Source organism: Felis catus, chromosome C1 (genome assembly GCF_018350175.1).
Source record: "Felis catus isolate Fca126 chromosome C1, F.catus_Fca126_mat1.0, whole genome shotgun sequence".
Taxonomy (NCBI): Eukaryota; Metazoa; Chordata; class Mammalia; order Carnivora; family Felidae; genus Felis; species Felis catus.
This window is the reverse complement of record NC_058375.1, coordinates 55,212,980-55,235,544: the sequence shown is the minus strand read 5'-3', so window position 1 is coordinate 55,235,544 and position 22,565 is coordinate 55,212,980. Positions and strand designations below refer to the sequence as shown.

The window sequence follows — 22,565 nt, the reverse complement described above, 5'->3', positions numbered from 1 at the left end:
AGCAGAGAAAATCAGAAGTGGTGGGTGTTCGCCACTTCCTTAAGAGCCGAGAGAGCAAAAAAGCATAGTAAATTATCCGTAACTATTTAATATTGAGTTTTCTTAATGTGTTTTTTGATAACATCTAGAAAGACAGGGCAAGTAATGGTCCCAACAAGGCAAGTGTTCATTTTCTAAAATGCTTGATTTAAAAGTTCTAATTTCTCAACTGTTTTTTTTTTTTTAATTTAATGTTTATTTTTGAGACAGAGAGAGACACAGCATGAGCAGGGAAGGGGCAGAGAGAGAGAGGGAGACACAGAATGTGAAGCAGGCTCCAGGCTCTGAGCTGTCAGCACAGAGCCCGACGCAGGGCTGGAACTCACGAACTGTGAGATCATGACCTGAGCCAAAGTCGGACGCTTAACCGACTGAGCCACCCAGGCGCCCCTCAACAGTTGTGTTTTTTTGTTTTTTTATTTTAATTTTTTTTTCAACTTTTTAAATTTATTTTTGGGACAGAGAGAGACAGAGCATGAACGGGGGAGGGGCAGAGAGAGAGGGAGACACAGAATCGGAAACAGGCTCCAGGCTCTGAGCCATCAGCCCAGAGCCCGACGCGGGGCTCGAACTCCCGGACCGCGAGATCATGACCTGGCTGAAGTCGGACGCTTAACCGACTGCGCCACCCACGCGCCCCAACAGTTGTGTTTTAAATAACCCTCTATACTGGATAATTCCCAACAGTTTAAAAAAATCAGTGAGCTGGGTAGCGCTTAATTTCCCAGCGCATAATCTATTGGACTCTGTTGCAAGGGCCTCCTATTATATTTTCTTTAAAGTCATCCTATTAACAATGACAACAGACAACAGCACTGACACTTCCATTCAATATGCTGATGTTTTTGGGAGAACCTTTTATTTTTTATGATGTCTGACAACAGAGATGGATCATTTAGATTTTTTTAAAAGTAGAAAAAGAAAGGCATCATTTAATTTTGGTGTTGGGGGAAATTTTCCCTGCTGATTCTGGGGGGAGGGTTTCCTGCTGACATTCCCAGAGTTAACTGAATTTTCAGTAATTTGCTATTAGTACTCACTATACTTGCTGCTGCTAATGAATATTTCATAAAGCAGGAGGAAGATGTTAGGTTTCAATCTGGATGACTGCCAAGTCTAAACCTCTCACCTTGATGTAGCTCAGCCCCAGTCCCACTTTTTCAGCTGCCTCAGGCTTTTTCCATCCGAACGTCCCATTATTAACTTAAATTCAACAAGTACAAAATCAAGGTTAGCATTTTAATTCTCAAATTCTTCCTTGCTGACTTCTTTATTTTTGCTCACAGGACCATTGGTTTAGTTGCCCAGATTCAAACTTTCAACTCCAATCATCGGAGTTACTATTGATTGAGGACTTCCCATCTGTTAAGCACTTAGCAAACATGTATTTTCACTCGTTTTTAGCAAGCTAAAACAAGCTCGTTTTAGGCTGCACCTCCAAGCTTTTCCCTTAGAGTCAGTGTTCAGCCTCCTGGGGCCGGCTCTTAGGCTGTCAGCTCCCCACCGCCTGCCTCACTCCAAACTCTGTGAGGCAGATACTGACTGGTGTTATCATTGCTTTGCTTTAAGGTGGGGAAGTTTCGGCTTAAGTCAGGTTAGTCATTTATTCAAGATCACTTAACTAGTGACTAGAACAGCAGGACTCAGACCTGAGACTGCAAACGGCTAGAGCTGTTTTATTGTGTTACCTTAGAGCCACTTCTGACTCCTCTTTCGCCTTTGCCTGGTCATGAAGACTTTGCCCTCTGCCCCTCTGCCCTTTGTCCTTAAAAGGTTCCGGAAAACTGTCCTCTCCTTTCCATTTCACACTGTTCAGCCTCTCGCTACCTCTCCCTTCTTCTAAGTAGTCTTCCTGCTCTTTACTGACACATTCGTCTTCCTAAAGAATCACTCCATATACACCATGAGCTGAATGAAAAGCCTTCGATGACTACCCATGGCCTGAGTGTGGCTTTCTTGCCCAGACATTAATGTTACTATCCATGGACCCGTCCAGTGTTAGTTATAGCCACTTATCTTCATCAATACTGTGGGGTTTTGTTTTGTTTTGTTTTGATCCAGTCTAGACTTCTTCCTGTATTCTGAACTCCTCTGTCTATTGAACTTCTACTTAGCAACTTCATAATCTAGGTAAGTGCTACTTCCTTTATGAAGCCTTCCCTGATACCCTTAAACAGATAAAGATATTCTGGACTTTTCTTATGAAAACATATTCTAGCCTGTTCTGTGGTCACTTCCCAGTTCCTCTAGAGTCGAATTGTGTATTACTATTATCTCTGTTGTTGGTGGTTAGGTGGCACAGTGCAATCAGTGCATGTGATTCCTGCTTGAAAAGTTAAGATGTGTTCAATTTTATTGATAGGTGCTGTCAGGATATGTGGTCCATAGACTCAAGATGTTTTCAGTCTAGTAAGGAAAACAAAACTATTATTCACAAATTAGCTAGAGAATAATCAGGAGCCCAACTATGAGAGATAAAAGAAGAGAGAGAACAGGAAGGAAGGAATGGATGGAGAAGGATTTAGAGAAAAGGCAAGACCCAAGTCTGATGCTGAAAAGTAAAGAGAGTTGCTTTAAGTGGGGGACGGGGCATTCTGGGTAGGGAAAAGCAGGACTGAAGACTCCACGGTAGGGGTACAGATCTGGGAAGAAGGATGTCACTTTCAGAACACCTATAGGAAAGGCAAAATACTAGGAAAGTTCAGGGTGTTTCAAAGTGAAACAATTTCCTCAAATTTACAGTGTCATTTCTTTAAAATAAAGTTTTAGGGGTGCCTGGGTGGTTCAGTCGGCTGAACATCCCACTCTTGATTCAGCTCAGGCCATGATCCCAGGGTTCTGGGATGGAGCCCCATGTCAGGCTCCATTTTGAGCATGGTGCCTGCTTAAGATTCTCTCTCTCTGCCCCTTTCCCTGGCTCGTGCTGTCTCTCTCTCTCTAAAAAAAAAAAAAAAAAAAAAAAAAAAAAAAAGGGTAAGGTATACAATGTGTTGACCTGATACGTTTATATTTCACAATATGATTGCCACCACGGTGTTAGCTAATACCTCCCTCAAAACTTTCTATCATAAAGCTTTCTATGATAACCAGTATTCCTCCAAGTTAGTTGCAATTAGCGAGTTTTTACTGTATATTCTTATGCTACCATATAATTGCTAGAATTCATCATTGACTGTCTGAATTACAGTACATGGCAGTATGCGGGTAAACTGCTTCCTTTTTTGCTTTTTAACTACCATCATGTTTTAAGGTTTTGATTCCTAACACAGCCTAGGACAGATGGTAAGAAATTATCTCATGGATGAGACTTCAGAACTCTAAAAAAAATAAAGCCATTTTTGTAATGGACTTTCTATGTCCTAAAGAATTTTCTTCATTCCAATTTACTCGTGCAAAATTGCAGTATGATTGCCCCTGCTATCATTCCAAGAGGGGAGATGTTCACAAATGTGTAATGAAAATATTCAGTCCATTTACTTACTGTACTTATGATCTAATCCATATTCAAAACTGGCCTAGGGAGGTTGACAAATATTGGTTGTAGTGAATTATTACATAGTCCTATTCCCACTAAGGCCCTAACAGAAAAAATAATGAAAATTCACCAATTCATAATGAAAAGTTACCTTAAAAGCCAGAACAAGCAGAAGGAAAGGATTTCAAAAGTTACATTTTTTTCTTTTTTTTAGTACAGGTTGTTTTTGAGAAAAATAAGACATCAATACATTTTAAAAGTATAAAGCATTAACTGTTTTCTCATCTGTTAAATTCTTTTTGATATGAATTACACATCATTTTTTCCTTAGAACTATAGCGTTGCTAATTTTCTCCACATGTGTACAATTTGTCTTTGACCTTTAACAAATGTCCTCTGGGCAGTTCACTTACCATCCAGGAACAACGCCTCAGCATCATTTCATGTGCACACAAAGGGTTGAAAGCTCCGTAAAAATAAATGATCCATGATACAAGCCACATTAACCAGCAGAATAATAAGCTATTTCAGCCCTGTAAATTTTAATACCATCCATTCAAACGTGCACTGGGTCACTTTAGCATTAAATTCATAGGAACAAAATAGTAAATACACATGTTTTATTTGTTAAGCTACCAGCTATATATTTTGTGTAAAAGTTTGTTAGCCCAGGAAAATCAATTCAAAGGCACATCAGGCAGTGTATATTTAAAAGCAGTGTCTCTTTCCAATACATGATTTTAAGTGTTACAGATACATTTACTATTAAACATCATGTATATTTAATACGACGAGGTCTACTTCAGTGCCCTAAAAAGCCTTTGTTCACTTTACAGTTTCCATTATTGAAGAGCCAACATTCAGCTCTCCCACAATTTTGTAAAGTGCAGGCAACCCACAAGAGCTTCCAATTTTAGCGAGCAGCCCTGTGGGACAACAGTAATTGTTATGAAATCATTAATTCTACCTCAGCAGTTTCAACTGTCAGGTACATGTAACAATAATTGCAGTTAATGAATGCTGCTCAATTTATTAAGTACAAAATGAAAACCAGTATTCTTTTACATGCAGCATTGAGACACATTAACATTTATCATTTGTGTATACCATGTTGAATATTCTTCTGTCATTTATTGGTCAGGGTATACAGCCATATTTTTTAGACTTGTCTTCATTAAAAAACAATGCAGGAAATTTTAACTGTCTATTTAAAGAGTAATTAAAGTAATTAGTACCAAAGTAATATTAAAAAAGAATCCATATCTATGAAAAATGATCCAGTGGAACCAAAACTTAGTTCTTCTTTTGGATAAACAAGAGTTTTTCTTGTACCACACTTCCCTCCCTCAGTTCTTAGCAGAGCATGAAAAAGTCCAAAAATGCCAGTTGTTTGAAATATTACTGTTGTTTTCTCAAACTTTTGAGCAGGGAAGCTTTTGTGTACACAGATACAGCTTATTTTGTGATTTAAAAAAGTAAGAACTACATTTCTTATTTTCAATCACTCAAAGTAAACAGCATAGACACTTGCAAGCGCAAAGAGAGAAGAATTTCTGAAAACATAAGATGAAAAGGTATCACTTTTAGGATCCCAGAGGCATCTGCTTCCAATAAAAATGTTCTGACTATTCAGTTGTCCAATGTGAACAATCACAATTAGCTTATACCGTGGAATCATCAGGTCCTTGACCTGGGCTTTAATAACCTAGAAATTAAAAGAACAACAACAAAAAAAGGTCCTCCCTTAGCCACATTGAAACTTAGAAGTCTTAATCTTTGTCAAAAATCTGGTGGATTTAAGAAAGTCACATGATGTATTGTAGATATTTTCAGTAATTGTTGTGGAAACTTAACTATGATTTTCTTCAAGCACTGTTCTCATGAGATAGGACATTTAGAGACAAAATTATAGCACCAGCAATATATCTACATTTTCTAAGTCTCATGGAAAAATTGTAATTCAGGGAACAGGATTTAAAGGATTTATTACATTCTTTGAAAATCTATGTTAAGATGGCTTCCTTTCAAAGAATATTGGCATTAGAGTTCTACCACCGTGTTTATGTCGAATTAAGGGATCATACATCTGGAGTCTCCTGTAATAGGACTATTCATGGATGTTTATTAAAGAGTTTGTTTTAAAGAAGAAACTAAAGAAAACCTAATGGAGGGCAACCACTTTAGTTGATAAAAACAGAAATGTATTTAAAGGTTGCAGCATCTGTATTTGATGGCACTCAAAACAATTACCTTGAAGAAGAGAAAATGATCATTAAAATATTGTATCTTTGAAAAAAATGGTATCTTTGACAATAAAAATTTTAATAAATGGGACAGTTGTATCCATTTTTTAAACAAAATACATGCAAAAATGATACACATAATGGTTGTTTTAAGGCAAAGGCTTTTTACACACACATACACACACACATACATGGAATATAACCTAAGAAATATTTTCATAAGATATACATAAGCATTTTTACTGCTACTGCAAATTAATTGCCTTCATCAAAAAGTAGGGTGTTGTCCTTTTAGCAATATTCTAATTAAAGTTAACACTTCAGGCAAATCACATATATACCTCAGAAATTGTTTTAGTCATCTGTCTACAGAGCTCTGGCTCATACTGTTCTTCTTGTAGATACTTAGTTAACACATCTTTCAAAATGTGATTGACAATGACCACAGGAAAATGTTTGGTAGGACCTGAAAATACAGATGAAATTTCTTGAGTAATTTCAAATGACATCGTCTCCCCCTCCCCCCCCCCCCCCCCAGTAGGCTAATCAAAAGAGTACTGGATCATGCGGAGACCTTTAATCTTCTGAGTGGCCTCTATTTCAGGAAAAAAGTGGTCCTAATTAGGTTTCCAGTCAGGTTCTCTGGCAGAGGACCAGAAGACAACACACTCTTACCAAAGTGTGTGCCACACATTTACCAGACTACCTGAAGAGTGTACTCAATACCACCAAGGTTTGATATTGAAACTATCCTCCTCGCCAGTGCCAGCTCCCACAATTAATGACTTATTTTAAAGTCTCAACATCTTTCTAACTGACCCCCACCCCCCAGCTCTTATATCTCCCCCTCCAATCTATGTATACCACACTACAACTGGAGGGGTCACTCTAAAACCCAGATCTGGCCATGATATTTCCCTTAGCAAAGTCTAAGGTCTAGCACCTACAGCCCCTTCATTCTCCATCACAGCTCTCTATGTCGATGCCTCCAGCCTCATGGACTTCATCTGTCTTGTACGGGATGCTTGTGTACATTCTTAAAAAGAAGAGCATCTTCCTCATCTTGTTCATCTGAGAAATATCCACTCATGCTTCAAGGCCAGCTCAAGTGGTTTTCTTCTCCAGAAAGCCTTCCTCCCCTCCTCAGGTAAAAAAAATCATCCCTTTCTTCTCTGTACTCCCAATGCTCTGGGTCCCCACTGATCCTAATCTACCTGATAATAGCTCAAGCATTTCTGCCTTTCTCGCCAGTGAAACGGTAAGCTAGATCATACGTTATCCTCCTCAGAGTCTAATACAATGCTAAAGGCATACAAAATGTTTAATGTATGATTTCTGAATTTAACTACAAGTAAACATTGTATAGGTAATAATCATAGTACAGATAATAACTACTTTTATTGAACTTTTTCTACATGTCATGTACTGTGATAAGTATATATTTATTACCTTATATAATCTTCCAATAAATCATTGAGGTGACCCCTACTGTTATCTCCATTTCACAGATGGTAATGCAGAGGTTTAAATACAATGAGTAACTTGCCCAGAATCACACAGTGGCAGAGCTGGGATGCACTTATTTTATCTGACTCGAGAGCTTATATTCTTTTGTTTAAGTTTCTTTTATTCATTTTGAGAGAGAGAGGGAATGGAGGAAGGGGAGAGAGAGAGGGAGAGAGAGAGAATCCCAAGCAAGCTCTGCACTGTCAGAGCAGAGCCTGACGCAGAGCTCAGACTCAGAAACTGCAAGGTCGTGACCTGAGCCGAAATAAAGAGTCAGATGCTTAACCGACTGAGCCACCCAGCCGCCCCTAGAGAGCTTATATTCTTAATGACATTTAGTCCACATTCACAGCAAAGGCCTCAGACAGACTTTCTTTATCCTGTATCCCAGGAATCTTCCCTGTACGTCCTGGGAATATTAACCTCATCATCCCTCTGTCATTGTACAACATGTACATGTGCCCAGAGCCTGGTGTAGAGTGGCTCAATCATTATCTGCTGTACTGATATGGATAAAGGAATGAGGTCAATAATTAAATTCAGTTGTATTTTAATAGTCATCAATATGTCTTAAGTGTATTTATTTATTTATTTATTTGGCTCCCACTTGGGGCCTGAACTCATGACCCTGAGATCAAGACCTGAGCTGAAATCAAGCATTGGATGCTTAACTGACTGAGCCACCGAGGTGCCCTGTAAGTGTTTATTTTTAATGACGGTATCAGGGTCTAAAGAAATATATAGCACACTAAAATAAGGACAATTCCAGGAGTATTTAATGAAGAGACTCCTTAGGAAATTCTGAGCAGGATGTCAGAACAAAGGACAGTGCAGTATCCCTTGCTAGTGAAACTGAGGGTATTATCCTCAACCCACCCCAGTCTTAGGAATCTGAGAAGGGAACTCTTGATCCCAGAAGAGGCACATGGAGAGGGCTCCCTGGAGAGCAGCTATGCCCTTCCATTGGTGGATACAAACAAGCCTGAGATGAACTCACAGTAGGCCATGGGGAATTAAACATTCTAGCTCACACTCCTCCCTCCCTCCTACTTCCTGCTTAAGTTTCCCATTGGCCAAACTTAACTGGAAGGTTACAGCCCATGCCTATTGTTGAGTTAGGTCAGCCTCCTGAGGCTCAATAAGTTGTATCTTTATTTTGATGATTATATAGGAATCGTTCAATTAAATCAGCATGGAGAATGGATCTGGATAGGTAAAAGGGAGACACATCTGATACAATGAGTATAATTAACCCCAATATTTAGTCAGCAGGAATCTATCTTCTACAGGACAGAGACAAGCAGTTGTAAACACAGAGGCATATAGGTTTGTAACTTCAGGTTGGTGCTGAGTGTTCCTACTTCATGGGGTCAGAAGTAGGGCACCAACCCCGGTGGGCAAGTTCCTAAATACCTACAAGCCTCCGGGTTGTCTTCCTGTGGATCTCTTATTTTATTTTTTTTAATTAAAAAAAAATTTTAATGTTTATTTACTTTTGAGAGAGAGAGACAGAGACAGAGAGAGAGAACATGAGCAGAGGAGGGGCAGAGAGAGAGGGAGACACAGAATCTGAAGCAGGCTCCAGGCTCTGAGCTGTCAGCACAGAGCCCGATTCAGGTCTTGAACTCACAAACGGCAAGATCATGACCTGAGCCGAAGTCAGAGGCTTAACAACTGAGCCATCCAGGTGCCCCCTTCCTGTGGATCTTTCAGATTTCCACTTGTATTCTATAGAGAAATGAGTCTAAATTTGAGGGTGATTTCCTCTATTTTATTTTTGGGACAGAGAGAGACAGAGCATGAACAGGGGAGGGGCAGAGAGAGAGGGAGACACAGAATCGGAAACAGTCTCCAGGCTCTGAGCCATCAGCCCAGAGCCTGACGCGGGGCTCGAACTCACGGACCGCAAGATCGTGACCTGGCTGAAGTTGGACGCTTAACCGACTGCGCCACCCAGGCGCCCCTCCTCTTTCTATTTAAGAAATTTTAAAAAATGATACTACTGGCTTGGACTAAATTAAATAGATTATGTACATTCGAGATATACCTTTCTGTTTTTCACTCCCTCCTACCAAGCACACGTATTGTATGTACCTTAACCTACATAATTCACACAGAACTTAATTTGGCTGCATATTAAGTAACTTGTACACATTGTTCCCTTCAGCAAATAGTAAATTCCCTCAATGCAGATATTTGTCTGTCTAGTACTCCTCCCTGTCATTTGGGAACAGCATCTCCCCTCCTGGGAAGATGAGAGCTTTCCAATTCTAACCAAGATGTTTCTTTAGGATCTACCATGACCTCCTTTGAGCTGAAGTTCAGGTTATGGTTGATTGGCTCAGGAGTGGCACTTGTCCTAAGCCAGGCCAATTAGAATCCTTTCTCAGAATTTCGATTTTAAACTTGAAATAGGGGGTAAAAAGTCAGCCTCTTTCTGGTGATAAAAGTTATGACATGTGATCCTTAGGTACTGTGGAAGGCCATGATTCTCATCATGGAGAGGAAGCCAGGCCATAGTGAGAGGAGGAGGCCCACACCTAGTTAGTTCTGGGAAAACAGAATCCTGGTGGCACTTGAATCTCTGTTTCCGGCTCCTACTGTCCAACTGTACCAATGTCCCTTCTGCATTTGGCTTTGTTTTCCTTGTTTTAAAATCTCATTAACCAGATTCTATTTTGAAAATATTTGCAGATATCATCATGTACTTTTTTTCTCACTTGTTCTGTGACCTCTTCCTTCCTGTGCAGCCAGAATCATCTTTTGCCTTGCTTAGGCTGGGATGCTGAGATGCAAAGAGAGAGAAAGAGTGGATGTTTAATTTTTGACTTCCCAAATCAGCTCCTGAATCTACTTTCAGAGTCAACTAATGGGAATGGCAAAGCTTTTATTCTTTTTCTTTACTTTATTTTTCTTTCTTTTTTTTGAGTGATTATTTTTTTAGGAGGAAAAAGCAAATGTTTTAATGTTTTTAAAAATAAAAAAGCAAAGACCTGAAGAAGTGTTGGGATGAAAAAAAAGAAAGGAAAGGAAAAGGAAAAGGAAAAAGAAAAGGAAGAAAGGAAGGAAGGAAGGAAGGAAAGAAAGAGAAAAAGACTTGTCACAAAAATAGAATTAAGATAGAATAGATACAAATTTGGTTATTTAATATGTGTGTCAGCTTCTCCAAGTTGAGATAATAATAAGAATCACCACATACTGTTTTTTGTTATGATTAAATGAAGTAAAATATTTAAAATGCTTAGAAAAGTGCCTGCCATGCACAACCCCCCCCTCCCCACTATGTATTTATTATTGTTAGTGTGGTTGTTATGGTTGCTACCTCATTTTGAGGGAGGAGGTGGGGATTGTTCTTGCTGAGAAGGCACCAAGATCAGCGAGGGTGCAAGTAGGGAGGCAGTAAGACCTCCACAGTTAGGAAGGACCCTAAGGGGTGGAGTGAAGTCAGGGTGGAGAGCTTGACAGTTTCTGTCCATGAGAGCATCTGATGACAGGGCCTGATTATCCCATGGATGCTCGGCTCCAGTGATGTCTCCCTCTCTCTCCATCTTCAGGTTCTACTTTTCATTATGTTGACTACCTTCTCAGGCAGGCTGTCTCAGTGTGGCAGCAAAGATAGCCACCCATAGGTCTTGTCTGACCTGCTTACAGTGTTTTTAATTTCTTTTTTAATGTTTATTTATTTTTGAGAGAGAGAGAGAGAGAGAGCTGGGGAGGGGCCGAGAGAGAGGGAGACACAGAATCCAAAGCGAGGTCCAGGTTCTGAGCTGTCAACACAGAGCCCAAATGCGGGGCTCGAATCCGTGAGCTGTGAGATCGTGACCTGAGCCGAAGTTGGATGCTCAACTGACTGAGCCACCCAGGCACCCCTACAGTCAAGTGTTTTTAAAGAATCAGATACTTCTTTAACCATTGCTCCAGAAAAAAGTCCTGTGAAGAACTCATTCCATAATTAATATGCAATTAGATTACAGGTCACAGAAGGCCTTTCTTCTTAGTGATTTAAGTAAAGCCCTAGGCTCAGTTGCTTTGAGAAACAAGAACACAATGAATAAAGAAGCAATTTAAATGCGTTCCTCCACTTCATTCTCACAACATCCCCATAAGGTGTGGACTATTATCCTTTTTTACAGGTAAAGAAACTAAGATTTTGAGGATGGTGAATTCCTTGTTCAAACATCATTTAGGAATTGGCAAGACTAGTATTCAAATTCAGACACAGTGGATCCACATCTTGTATTTTTTTTCTATACTCATGTTTTATCAATTAATTAATGAGAAAATGTAAATGGTGTTTTATTACAAGAAATATATTTTGATTTTTCCATTCCCTTTTTGCTTTCATTAATTATACTTATGTTTCATCTCATTCTGGCTATAATTACTCCCTCAAGGGAAGATAAACACACTAAACATTTAAAATATGTTTAGATGAGAGGCGCCTGGGTGGCTCAGTCGGTTAAGCCTCTGACTTTACCTCAGGTCATGATCTCACAGTTTGTGAGTTCAAGCCCTACATTGGGCTCTGTGCTGACAGCTCAGAGCTTGGAGTCTGCTTTGGATTCTGTTTCTGTCTCTCTGCCTCTCCCCCACTCACGTGTGTGTGCTCTCTCTTTCTCTCTCAAATATAAAAAAAATTTTTAAAAACTTATAAAAAAATAAAATAGATGATACAAATATTGTTGGATGGAATGAGAAAAATTAGACACAACAATGCTGGTGATTGACAGTTTCCCCCCCCACACACACACACACTCTTTTGGGAAGTATTGCATTGTAGATATGAGGAAATCTTTACCAGAGGTCCAAAGAGTACCTTTCAGATGCAAAATAAACCCAGAAACAAATAGAAGTGGAAATACATTTTTGTTTGAATATGAACAAGATGGTTAGTTGAATGCTTAAGAAATAGATTGTCAAACATAAAAGACTTTAATCACAAAGGAATAATTCACATGACTTTTTGTAAGAAAATATGGGAAATACTTTATACTAAGATATTTCTTTTCTTTTTCTTTTTTTAAATATACTAAGGTGTTTCTAATATTACTTTTCTAACTTGGTTCAACACTCTAAAATACGTAAGATTATTTACTCTGTTTATTTGAGGATATAAGTTATGAAAACATATCCTTATGAAGAAGAAACAAAGGGCTTCATATTTTAACTCCTTTATCTTGTCAAAATCTGACCCAAAACCCTTTCAACATGCAGAACCCAAAGTACTAGGCATTGAACAGTTAAGATCTCTTAGTTATAAGTGGAGGAAAGCCTGACCCAAACATAGTTCATTTAATGAAAAGTCTAAAAGCAGATAGCTGGATTTAGGACTCTAGTAATGACATTGGGATTTGATTCTCTCACGCTCTCAGGAGTCATATGTTGGGGACAAGATGGCAAAAGCTGCCATATCCCTACCTCTTTCAGGTTTCAGAATCTAATCTGCTTCTTCAACAGCCCAAACAACACTTTCTGAGCTGAATCCCAAAGGCTTAGATTGGCTTGACCAATCAAAGGGTCATATGCTATCTCAGAATCAGTCACTACTGTATCTCTAAAGCTAGTGTCAGCTTCAACAGAATGTTACGGACCCAAAGTGTAATGATGGCAGTGGTGAGGCTTCCCCAAAGGAAACTGGGTAAGGTTACCAGAAGGGATGGCAGGAATATTAGTTGTCTACCCCAGGCACTGTGAAAATACCAGTAGACTGACTAATTATGGAGCCTTGTAATCCATGTAGTCTTGGGGATTACCCTAGAAAACTGGCTACAAGGCCTAATGAAATGCACTGATGGTCTGTAATTTTCCTGAAGTTAACTGGCTGCAGATAGAACCACTGTGGCCCAGAGAGTCCTTCTTTTGGTCATTGGTAAGTCTCTATGGAATCTCTATATAGCAGTAATTATATAAAGTGGGCAGATAATAGTGGGCAGGTACACATTTAGAGAAAACAAGCTGGTCTATGAGAAAACATGAATGGGAAAATGTATTCACTGTGGACTGCGTCTGGGAGTATGGGGGCAGGTGCAAAGATCTTTGTTTTCAAAGACCCAAAACCTCAGTGGAAAGGGATAAACACCTGTGTCAATGGGGGACCAGGAATCATTTGCTTCTGCTTTGAAGGCTTTTTTCTCCACTTATCAACAACATTGGTTGGGTTGCTGGGTAAAACTTGAATGCATATCTCTTTCACTTAACTCAAGTATATATAAAATAACTCCACAGGATAACCCAGAAATGCCCAGAAATGAACTTCTTAATTCAGTGATACACAAGACACATCAGCGCTGCCCAGTGAATTGCTTGGTATTTAGGAAACACTGATAAAGAAAATTAAGCAATGGGTGTTGGTCCCATTTTGCAGAGGAAGAAATTACAACATATCAAATCACTTAATTAAGACCCCTTATATTGTGCTAATAATGAAGATGATGCCATGTTATCAGATATTATTTTAAGTAAATAATGAGATTATAAGTTTAAAATAGGAATGAGTGTAAAATAACACACCTAGTTGATAGGTGTTTTCCATCTGAACTGTAAGGCGAGAAGCATCATCCCGCTGGCTAGGTTCATCCATATAAGACACAGTACTCATGGAGCTAAAAGCAAGGAAGAAAACAAATTTCAATAGTTAATAATAATAATAATAACAACAACAACAAAACACATTGTTACTTTCAGCAAAAATGTTACCAAGGTAAAGCTTCCCTAAGAACATTTCAAGCAAGTCACAGGCAAATATCCCGGTGACACATTTAAAGTCAAAAACATTTCAGAGATGGAAACATTAACGCATAGAGAAGTTACTTGGAGCAGGTCTCAATATAGCGGTTGAAACCCAGTGCAGTCCAGTGAAGCCCAAGGCATCTGACTACTCACAAAGTATTCGTGGACTGGTCTGTCTGTGTGGTAATGGAGTACCTGTTTCAAAAGCCATTTCAATGGCATGTCTACCACAATGTAGAGACTCTCTCCTCAAAGTGGCCAAAATTAACAAAAGGGACTGAGAAATACAGGAGGAAGCTTAAAATGTTGGGAAACAACTATATATATACATGGGATAATATACTTTATAAAAGTTTAGTAATACGTACCACACAAAATCCCTTTAGTAGAAAAAAGAAAAACAAGAAACTCACCCACATGGTGAGAGAAACCACAATTCACCCAAACTATTGTAAATCATAAGCACCAACCACCCTTTTCAACATTAAGAAAGGGTTTTGGCTTGGTTACCAAGGCAATATAAGCTTATCCAGGTGCTGAACTGGAGACCCAAGCAAAGAGGAGTCCCTAATGTCCCTCCAGCACCACTTAATTTAGCTTAGTTCAGAGAAAATCCAGTTGTCACTAATGGCAGTCTCAGATCTACCCCCAATTCTCTCCACCTGTGAAAATGGAAGTTAAAACAGATGTCTCTTCAAAGGAGATACTACAATAGTGTGTGTGTGTGTGTGTGTGTGTGTGTGTGTGTGTGTGTGTGTGTACGCGCGCGCGCACGCGCGTGCGGTTATGTGTGTTTTCAGAGTGACCAGTTTTCTAAGCAGACTATGTTTTTGCCTTAATTAAATGACAAATATTTGTTTTTAATCTTTTGGGGTTTTTTTTTCTCTGCAAGAAGACTAAAATACTTAGTTCTCGGCTGTTTGGAATTAGTAAACTTTTTGCAAATGATATTTAAAAAATGTTTTTTATGTTTTTATTATTTATTTTTGAGACACAGAGAGACAGAGCATGAGCAGGGGAGGGGCAGAGAGAGAGGGAGACACAGAATCCAAAGTAGGCTCCAGGCTCTGAGCCGTGAGCACAGAGTCCGACCCGGGACTCAAACTCACGGACTGTGAGATCATGACCTGAGCTGAAGTCGGACACTCAACCGACTGAGCCACCCAGGCGCCCCCTTTTTAAAACAATTTTTTTAAATGTTTTTTTTATTTATTTTTGAGTCAGAGTACAAATGATATTTTAAGAAAATCACAGATAATCTATTTAAAAATCCTTTAATACAATTTATGCAATAAATTAAGGTTTACTCACCCATCACGAGAAAACAATGCAAGTAATTATGGCTGTGTTTTCATGATAGATTTCTGGATTAGCGATTTAGTTCTCATTCTTGTAACACCTGCTTTCCTCAGTTTTCTGCTGCCCTTTGAAGTAGCAACCAACCTGCTTGGCCACATTGTCTGCAGGTGTTGTGGGCAGTACCCACAGAAGCTGATTGCTTCTGCTCAGAAAACTAACTCCATGTTGCAAAAGCCCCCTGATTCTAAGATAAAGCAGCCTGTCCCATTATTATATGTGCTAGTTTTCACTTTGCAAATCATTTTCCATCAATTATTTTGTTTTACCTTCACAACTGCCTTTAAGTTAGACAAAGAGTTCTTATTCTACCCATTTCAGAGATAAAGCGAACAAGGCAAAGGGCTTAATGCCATAGATATAGAAAAGGCAGACTTAGGTTTCAAATATCCTATTTGAGTCCCAGTGACAAAGTCTCACATATGATCATATCAGACAGAATGAAAATAGGGGGAGGGACTACTTGAAATAATTAATGACTGCATTTGAAACTTGCATAAATATACAGCAAGTGTTAATAAAAACCCAATTTCTTTTCTACTAACACCATACTAAAAACTCATAGAAAGAGAGGTAGTGTTGGTTCAAAATTTAAATTCACGTGTTAGAAGTCTCAGACAAAAAAAAAGCAAATAAGAATTTTTTACAAAGAGTCTTCACTATTGCTTTGTTCCTAGTTATGGAAAAATTGACAATCAGTGCAATACTATTTACCAGTATGAAATTGGAAAGTGTCGTAAGGGCAGTTTAAAAAACCCACTGGCTGAAGATAGGTGTGCAAGCAGAAGGTTTTGGAGACTGGCTTTTTAAATCTTACCAAAGGTGATTTCATTTCGTGCCTTCTTCATTTCCCCAGTAATCATGTAAATGGTAAAAAGTTAAAAACATAAAAAAGTATAAAGATTAAAGTAAAATTACACAAAAAATTACTAACCCCAGTGGTTCTCTAACAACTGTTAACATTACAAAAATCTCTTCCGACGTGACTTTGCATATGGGAGCATATGATAGATGCTTGGCTTTTTTTTTCCCGCTCAAAATGTATCATGGATAACTTTCTATGCTGACAAATAGTAATATACATCAATATTTTAAATATCATGACAGTACTTAATATATGAACATGCTGCATTTTATTTACCCATTTGTTCTCCTGGCCATCTAGGCTGTTTCTACAAACATCTTTGTTTTCTTTAAACCACTATTCTTTTGAAAAATTATTATTATAAGAAGCATTAGATATACTGATACAAATTGTTAAATTTTTTTTAATGTTTATTCATTTTTGAGAGAGAGAGAGAGAGACAGAGCATAAGTGGGGGAGAGGCAGAGAGAGAAGGAGACACAGAATCTGAAGCAGGCTCCAGGCTCTGAGCTGTCAGCACAGAGCCCAACACACAGCTCGAACCCATGAACCGTGAGATCATGGCCAGAGCCGAAGTCTGATGCTTAATCAACTGAACCACCCAGGAGCCCCTATACTGATATAAATTCTAACTGATATAGAGTTTGCTCCTTAAAAGTAGGATGTTGCAAGTACTGGAGGACCAAACTTGGAGTTAGTTTTGGGGAGGAGATAGGACTTTGGGGAGTGAGGTTTCAAATATTTTATTGTAACCTGGCATTCTTTCTCATGCAGAAGGAAAATATTTGGTTTGTTGGTTGCTTTTTGTACCTTAGAAGGTTGACCATGTATCCACTAAAATTGTAACTTCATGGAAAATTACAGAAAAATTTTACTTGTTACTTAAAGCTTCTGTATATGGTATTTTTTGAAACTGAGATCTGCTTATTCCTACATTAAAATGAGATGAGTTGGAAAAAGGAAGAGAGAAAAGAAAAGAATGAGCTGAACAGAAAAAAAAAACATTTATTTCTTGAAAAAAGACAGAAGGAAGAGATAAAATATACAAAATTCTTGCAATAGGGGTAACTAACACTAAACCAGAATGTGGGTTTAGTAAGTTTTTGGAAATAAAAGAGATTCTATATTTGAGAATGGCAAATGACCAGTATCAGTTCAGAATACTGACTTGGAAAATATGTAGTACATATTTTCTATTGATAAACAGCTTTACTCAAGCCCTTTGAAATTTTTAAAGACAAAAATGTGAGGTGCTAAAAATTTTTTTATAATTTTAATTGCCAGTGCTGTGTACACAGCACAAGACATTTGTTGGGTATACGTCACAATATTACAATCAGATGTGTTTCTGTTGTCCATGACCAGACTTTCCCTACTTTGTAATAATAATCCTTCTAGATAGATACATGATCTCATTGCAAAGGGAAGACTATAGTTGATTTTATTTTGTGAATGTGAAAAATGCTTTTGCTGTCTATGTGTTTCGTCAGTTTGTTGCCATTTATGGAGGAAAAGGACTCAATTGGCAAAATGTATCCAATAGAGTTGTCAAGTTATAGGAAGGAAGGTAGATTAAAAGTAAATGCAGGAAAACTGAAAGTCTGGCAGAAACTACTGGGGGAAACATGGAACAAATCAAGTAATGTTATTCTAGGAGAAGAGTAACAATTTGTAAAGTTTCAGTAATACTTGGAATCATATATACTACTGCTGAGGACAGATGTGGCATTAACCTGGATGCAGAAATAGCTGCATGAAATTGGTCCACAAAAACAAAAGGAACCCTCCTATATTGTACTTGATTGACATTGGAAACATCCATGCCAAGCCAACAGTCTGTGTTCTGATTATGCAGAAAACAGGCAAAAAGAAAATTAGCTAAGAAGTTGGAATATATTTACTGTTACATGAAATTCAGTTTTCCTGAAAACATCTTACAAAGGTACTTGCTACTCACTCCTTGAATTACACAGAATAAATACAAAGCTTGTATTGAAGAGACTGAAGTAATTTCAATTAAGTCTCATCAAAATCAATACTATGTAATTATTATTAAGAATTCATTTCCAGACATTTTCACTGCCATTATTACTTAGATGTTTTGAAGCTGCAGGAAGAGATAATATGTGAATGTATAACTGGTCTTGGAGCCATTAATTTAGTAGATTAAAAATGTCAGAATATCATCTCTCTCTTCTATTTGTAACCGTGAAACAGCTGGAACTACCATATTTTGAACGGTATTGTTTAGGCATGATTTTGTTTTTGTTGTTTTTCTCCCCCTAAACCTGTTATTAAAGTTATGTGCTGCCTCCCAGTGGAGATATTTCAGAACGCACAGAGAAAAAGAAGGCTTCCGGTATACATTATTTCAGGGTATACAATTTGGACATTTGTTCTTTTGTTTGTTTTTTTTTTCCTCATTCTTTCAACAAATATTTATTGCTCACAGTGGGCAGGCTGGAAACACAAAGAAAAATCCTATTCCCTGTGCTCAAGAAACAAGATATTGAAAACAAGATGAAATATGTATAAAGGCTCACTTGGTTGGGAACTTTCTGCCTCAAAATGTCTAAAGGATGTTTTTATGAATGTTATGTTTAAGAGAAAAAGCATACCAACTCTTCCCCTATCAACTCTTCCCCTAGAAGGTGGAAGTTGTCTGGTAAGGTAATTTAATTTTGTGGTCAGTTTGTAGCAAGTTTGCTGGATTTTTATGTACCTTTGAGATATTTTATTCACATTATTGGCCCCATCTTACTAGCCAAAGGAAGGTTATAATAGAAAGAAAGGTCAAGATTTTCATAATTTTGAAATTTTGAAATTTCATAATTTTCATACATTTTAATAAGTGAAAGAGGAGAGAAATGGTATGTGTTCTTGTAGGATACATTTTTTTAAGAGTAGGAATGATCCTGAAGGACAAAAAATAAACCACACAACCTGTGAAACGTCAAGCTCTGATGTGATTGAAGATAATCCGGAAAAGGTGTCTGACAAAATAGAATAATTTTGAGTGTGTGGACAGAAAATCAGAGTGTCTGAGGCCCACTAAACTAATGCTTACTCAAGAGAAGGTGAGGTTAAAGTCAAAGACAGCTGATGAAAATTCTGTTGCAGCTCCTGGATGAATGGATAGATTCAAAGTCACATTACCCTTGGCAATCATCACTCAGGTGAGGCTGAGGGTTTGGGTGCCATGGTTACTGCTACAGTACTATGGAGATCATGAAGGAGGACTGCGGTCTATCTCAACAGATTTTCAACACAAATTAAAGTATTATTTCTTTATTTTTCTCTTAAGGTTTGTTTGATTATTTATTTAGAGAGCATGAGTGGGAGTGGCAGAGAGCGAGGCAGACAGAGGATCTGAAGCGGGCTCCACACTGACAGCGGTGAGCACCATGTGGGGCTTGAACTCATGAACCTGTGAAATCATGACCTGAGCCGAAGTCAGCTGCTCAATCGACTAAGCCAACTAGGCACCCCTTTTCCTTCCTTCCTTCCTTCCTTCCTTCCTTCCTTCCTTCCTTCCTTCCTTCCTTCCTTCCTTTCTTTCTTCTTTCTTTCTACAAATGCACAATGGAATGTTTCAGTAAGGAGGTAAACGTATGACTTGTTTTAAAAATTTGAAAATTTAAGAATTTTTATTTGCTGTAAATGTATCTTATGTCTACAAGATGAAAGTCCTTAGTCACCTAAACACATATGTGGATCTGTGAGCCTAACCTATCTGTGAGCAAAAGAACCTGCTTGTTCAGGAATTAGTATACTGCAACAATTGTTCATTCAAATGTTAAGAAAAATATTTATTGAGTTGGTGTTATGTTCCAGGCACTATTCTAGGTTCTTAGGATACAAAAATGAAACACATGAACAAGATCTCTGCCCTCATGGAACTTAGTGAGAAGGGACAGAGAGTAGACAATAAAATACAAAACTAGTAAATGATGTATTATGTTAGAAAGTGATAAAAGCTACAGGGGAACGAAAAAAATGCTTAGTTAAGGGGCCTTGAAAGTAGATGGAAGAGAGGGTGTTGTTTGCAATTTTAAATAGAACAGTCAAGATAGGCTTCCATTAGCAAAGGATTGAAGGAGGTGAGGAAAGGCGCCGGGTGGTTATCTGGGGGAAGTGTGTCAGGAGAGAGAAAAGTATATGCACAGGGTTTGAGACAGGAGGCTGCCTGGTATTTCTGAAGAAGTGCATAAAGGTCAGAGTAGCTGAAGTGGAGGGAGCAAGCAGGAGGGTGGAAAACGAGGTTACAAAGGTTTAGGCAGCTAGATCATGTAGAGCTTTGTGCACCATTGTAAAACCATGGCTTTTACTCTGATCAAGCGGGAGCCTATAGAGAGTTTTGAGCAGAGGAACAGCAAGATCCACTTTATATTTTACAATGATCACTCCAACTGCTATTTTGAGAATAGGCTGTAGGCTGGCATGTGTAAAAACAGGGAGGCCAGTCAGGAAGCTTGTATAGTAATCCAAGTGAGAGATGACTGTAACTTCTATGGACTAAACTGTGTCTCTCCAAAATTCATATGTGGAAGACTTAATAGCACCCCCCCCCCCCGCCTCCCCATGTGCCTGTATTGGAGATACTGCCTTTAAGGAGGTTTATTAAGGTTAAGTGAGGTCATAGGGGCTCTGGGTCAAAAATATTGGAGTTCTTACATAAGAGGAAGAGACACCAGGGTTCTCTCTTCACCATGTGAAGAAGCAGAGAAAAGGTATCCCTCTACAAGCCAGGAAGAGGTCAGTCACAAGAACCTGACCATGCTAGCATCCCAAGTTCAGACTTGCAGGCTCCAGAACTGTGAAAAAAAATCCTATTGTTTAAGCTGCCTGATCCATGGTATTTTGTTATGGCAGCTTGAGCCGACTAACACAGTGACTCAGACTGAGATGGTAGTGGTGGGGGGTAGTGGTCAGTAGTTGGGTTCTGTATGTATCTTCAAAGTTGATTCAACAGAATTTCCTGTGAATGGGAAGGGGGACATTTAGATAAAGAATTAAGTTGTGAGGATGCTGAGTTTGAGGCGGTTACCATGTACTAACGTGAAAGGTCAATAGGCAGTTAGATATATGAGCCTGGGGTTTGGGAGACACGTTTAGGGCTGGAGATATAAATTTGGGCATATAGCACCATGTCTCAGTGACTATCCTGGAGGAGATTCCTGGGGGGATAACTGCAGAATAAGAGAAGAGGGCAAAGGACTGCTCTCTGAGGCATCCAACATTAAGAAACTTAGGAGAAGTGCAGGGAGCAGGAAGACTGACAAGGTGGCCCCATCAGGTAGAAAGAAAACAGGAGAGTGTGTGTTCTGAAGCCAAGTGAAGAAATTTTTCCAGGGGAAAGGAATGATCAGTGGACAGCCTCAAATATTGAGAGGTCAAGTAAGATGAGGACTGACCACTGACTGGATCAGTAATGTGAGAGTCATTATGATCTTGACAAAAGCACTACCACAAGCCCAGGGACAGCCTGTTTTGTTCACCGTGGTATCTTTAGCACCTAGCACAATGCCATGACCCAGGTAACAAGAATGTGTTTAATGAATACACGAAATGACTCTGTGGTCATTATTATTCTCATTTTATAGGTGATATATTAAGACTCAAAGAATATTAAATAGTAGCTGGTTAAGCAGATCTGGGACTCAAACACAGGCCTCATTTGATTCCAAAGTTCTATGTGATAATGATAGTTAATACTCTCTCTGTTTTTAGATGTGCCAAGAACCATTCTAGGTGTTTCCATATATTGTTTTAAATTCTCACCACACCCCAAAGCAACAATTACCATTTTTAACCCATTTTATAGAAGAAGAAGCTGAGGAAAAGAGGGTTTAATAACTTATGCAAGACCAGCACCTTAAGTGTTCAAGCTGGAACTTGACCCCAGCCAGTCTGTGTAGAACAGATCTCTGAGCCACTCCATTTTCCTCTGTGGTTATGCTGCTACTATTCCATTCACTCCTTTAGAAATACTGCACTAGTTAGCCAGGGATGCCATGACAAAGCCTCACAGACTAGGTGCTTGAACCACAGGAATTTATCATCTCAGTTCTGGAGACTGGAGGTCTGAGAACAAGGCATTAGCTGGACTGGTTCCTTCTAAAGGCCATGAAAGGAAGGGTCTATTCCAGGATTCTGTCCTTGGCTTATAGATAGCCATCTTCACATCCTCTCCCCCTACATGTATCTGTGTCCAAATTTTCTTTTCGTAGAAGGATACCAGTCATATTGGATTACAACATATCCTAATGAACACATTTAAATTTAACTACCTCTTTTGGGGCGTCTGGGTGGCTCAGTCAGTTAAGCGTCCAACTTTGGTTCAGGTCATGAT

At 38.7% G+C, this 22,565-nt stretch overlaps 1 protein-coding gene across 1 annotated transcript in view; it reads right to left on the bottom strand.

Moving 5' to 3' along the window:
• Positions 1–4,117: 4,117 nt before the first annotated feature.
• The window catches only part of DYNLT5 (dynein light chain Tctex-type family member 5), a 31,543-nt gene continuing 13,095 nt past the window's right edge, over positions 4,118–22,565 (bottom strand). Inside the window, exons 3-5 of the mRNA XM_003990165.5 lie at positions 13,774–13,865; positions 6,099–6,223; positions 4,118–5,219 (exon numbers count right to left, since the gene is read on the bottom strand). Of these exons, the coding sequence (XP_003990214.1) occupies positions 5,016–5,219; positions 6,099–6,223; positions 13,774–13,865 (421 nt within the window). The 3' untranslated portion in view covers positions 4,118–5,015. The remainder of the gene's footprint in view (positions 5,220–6,098; positions 6,224–13,773; positions 13,866–22,565) is intronic.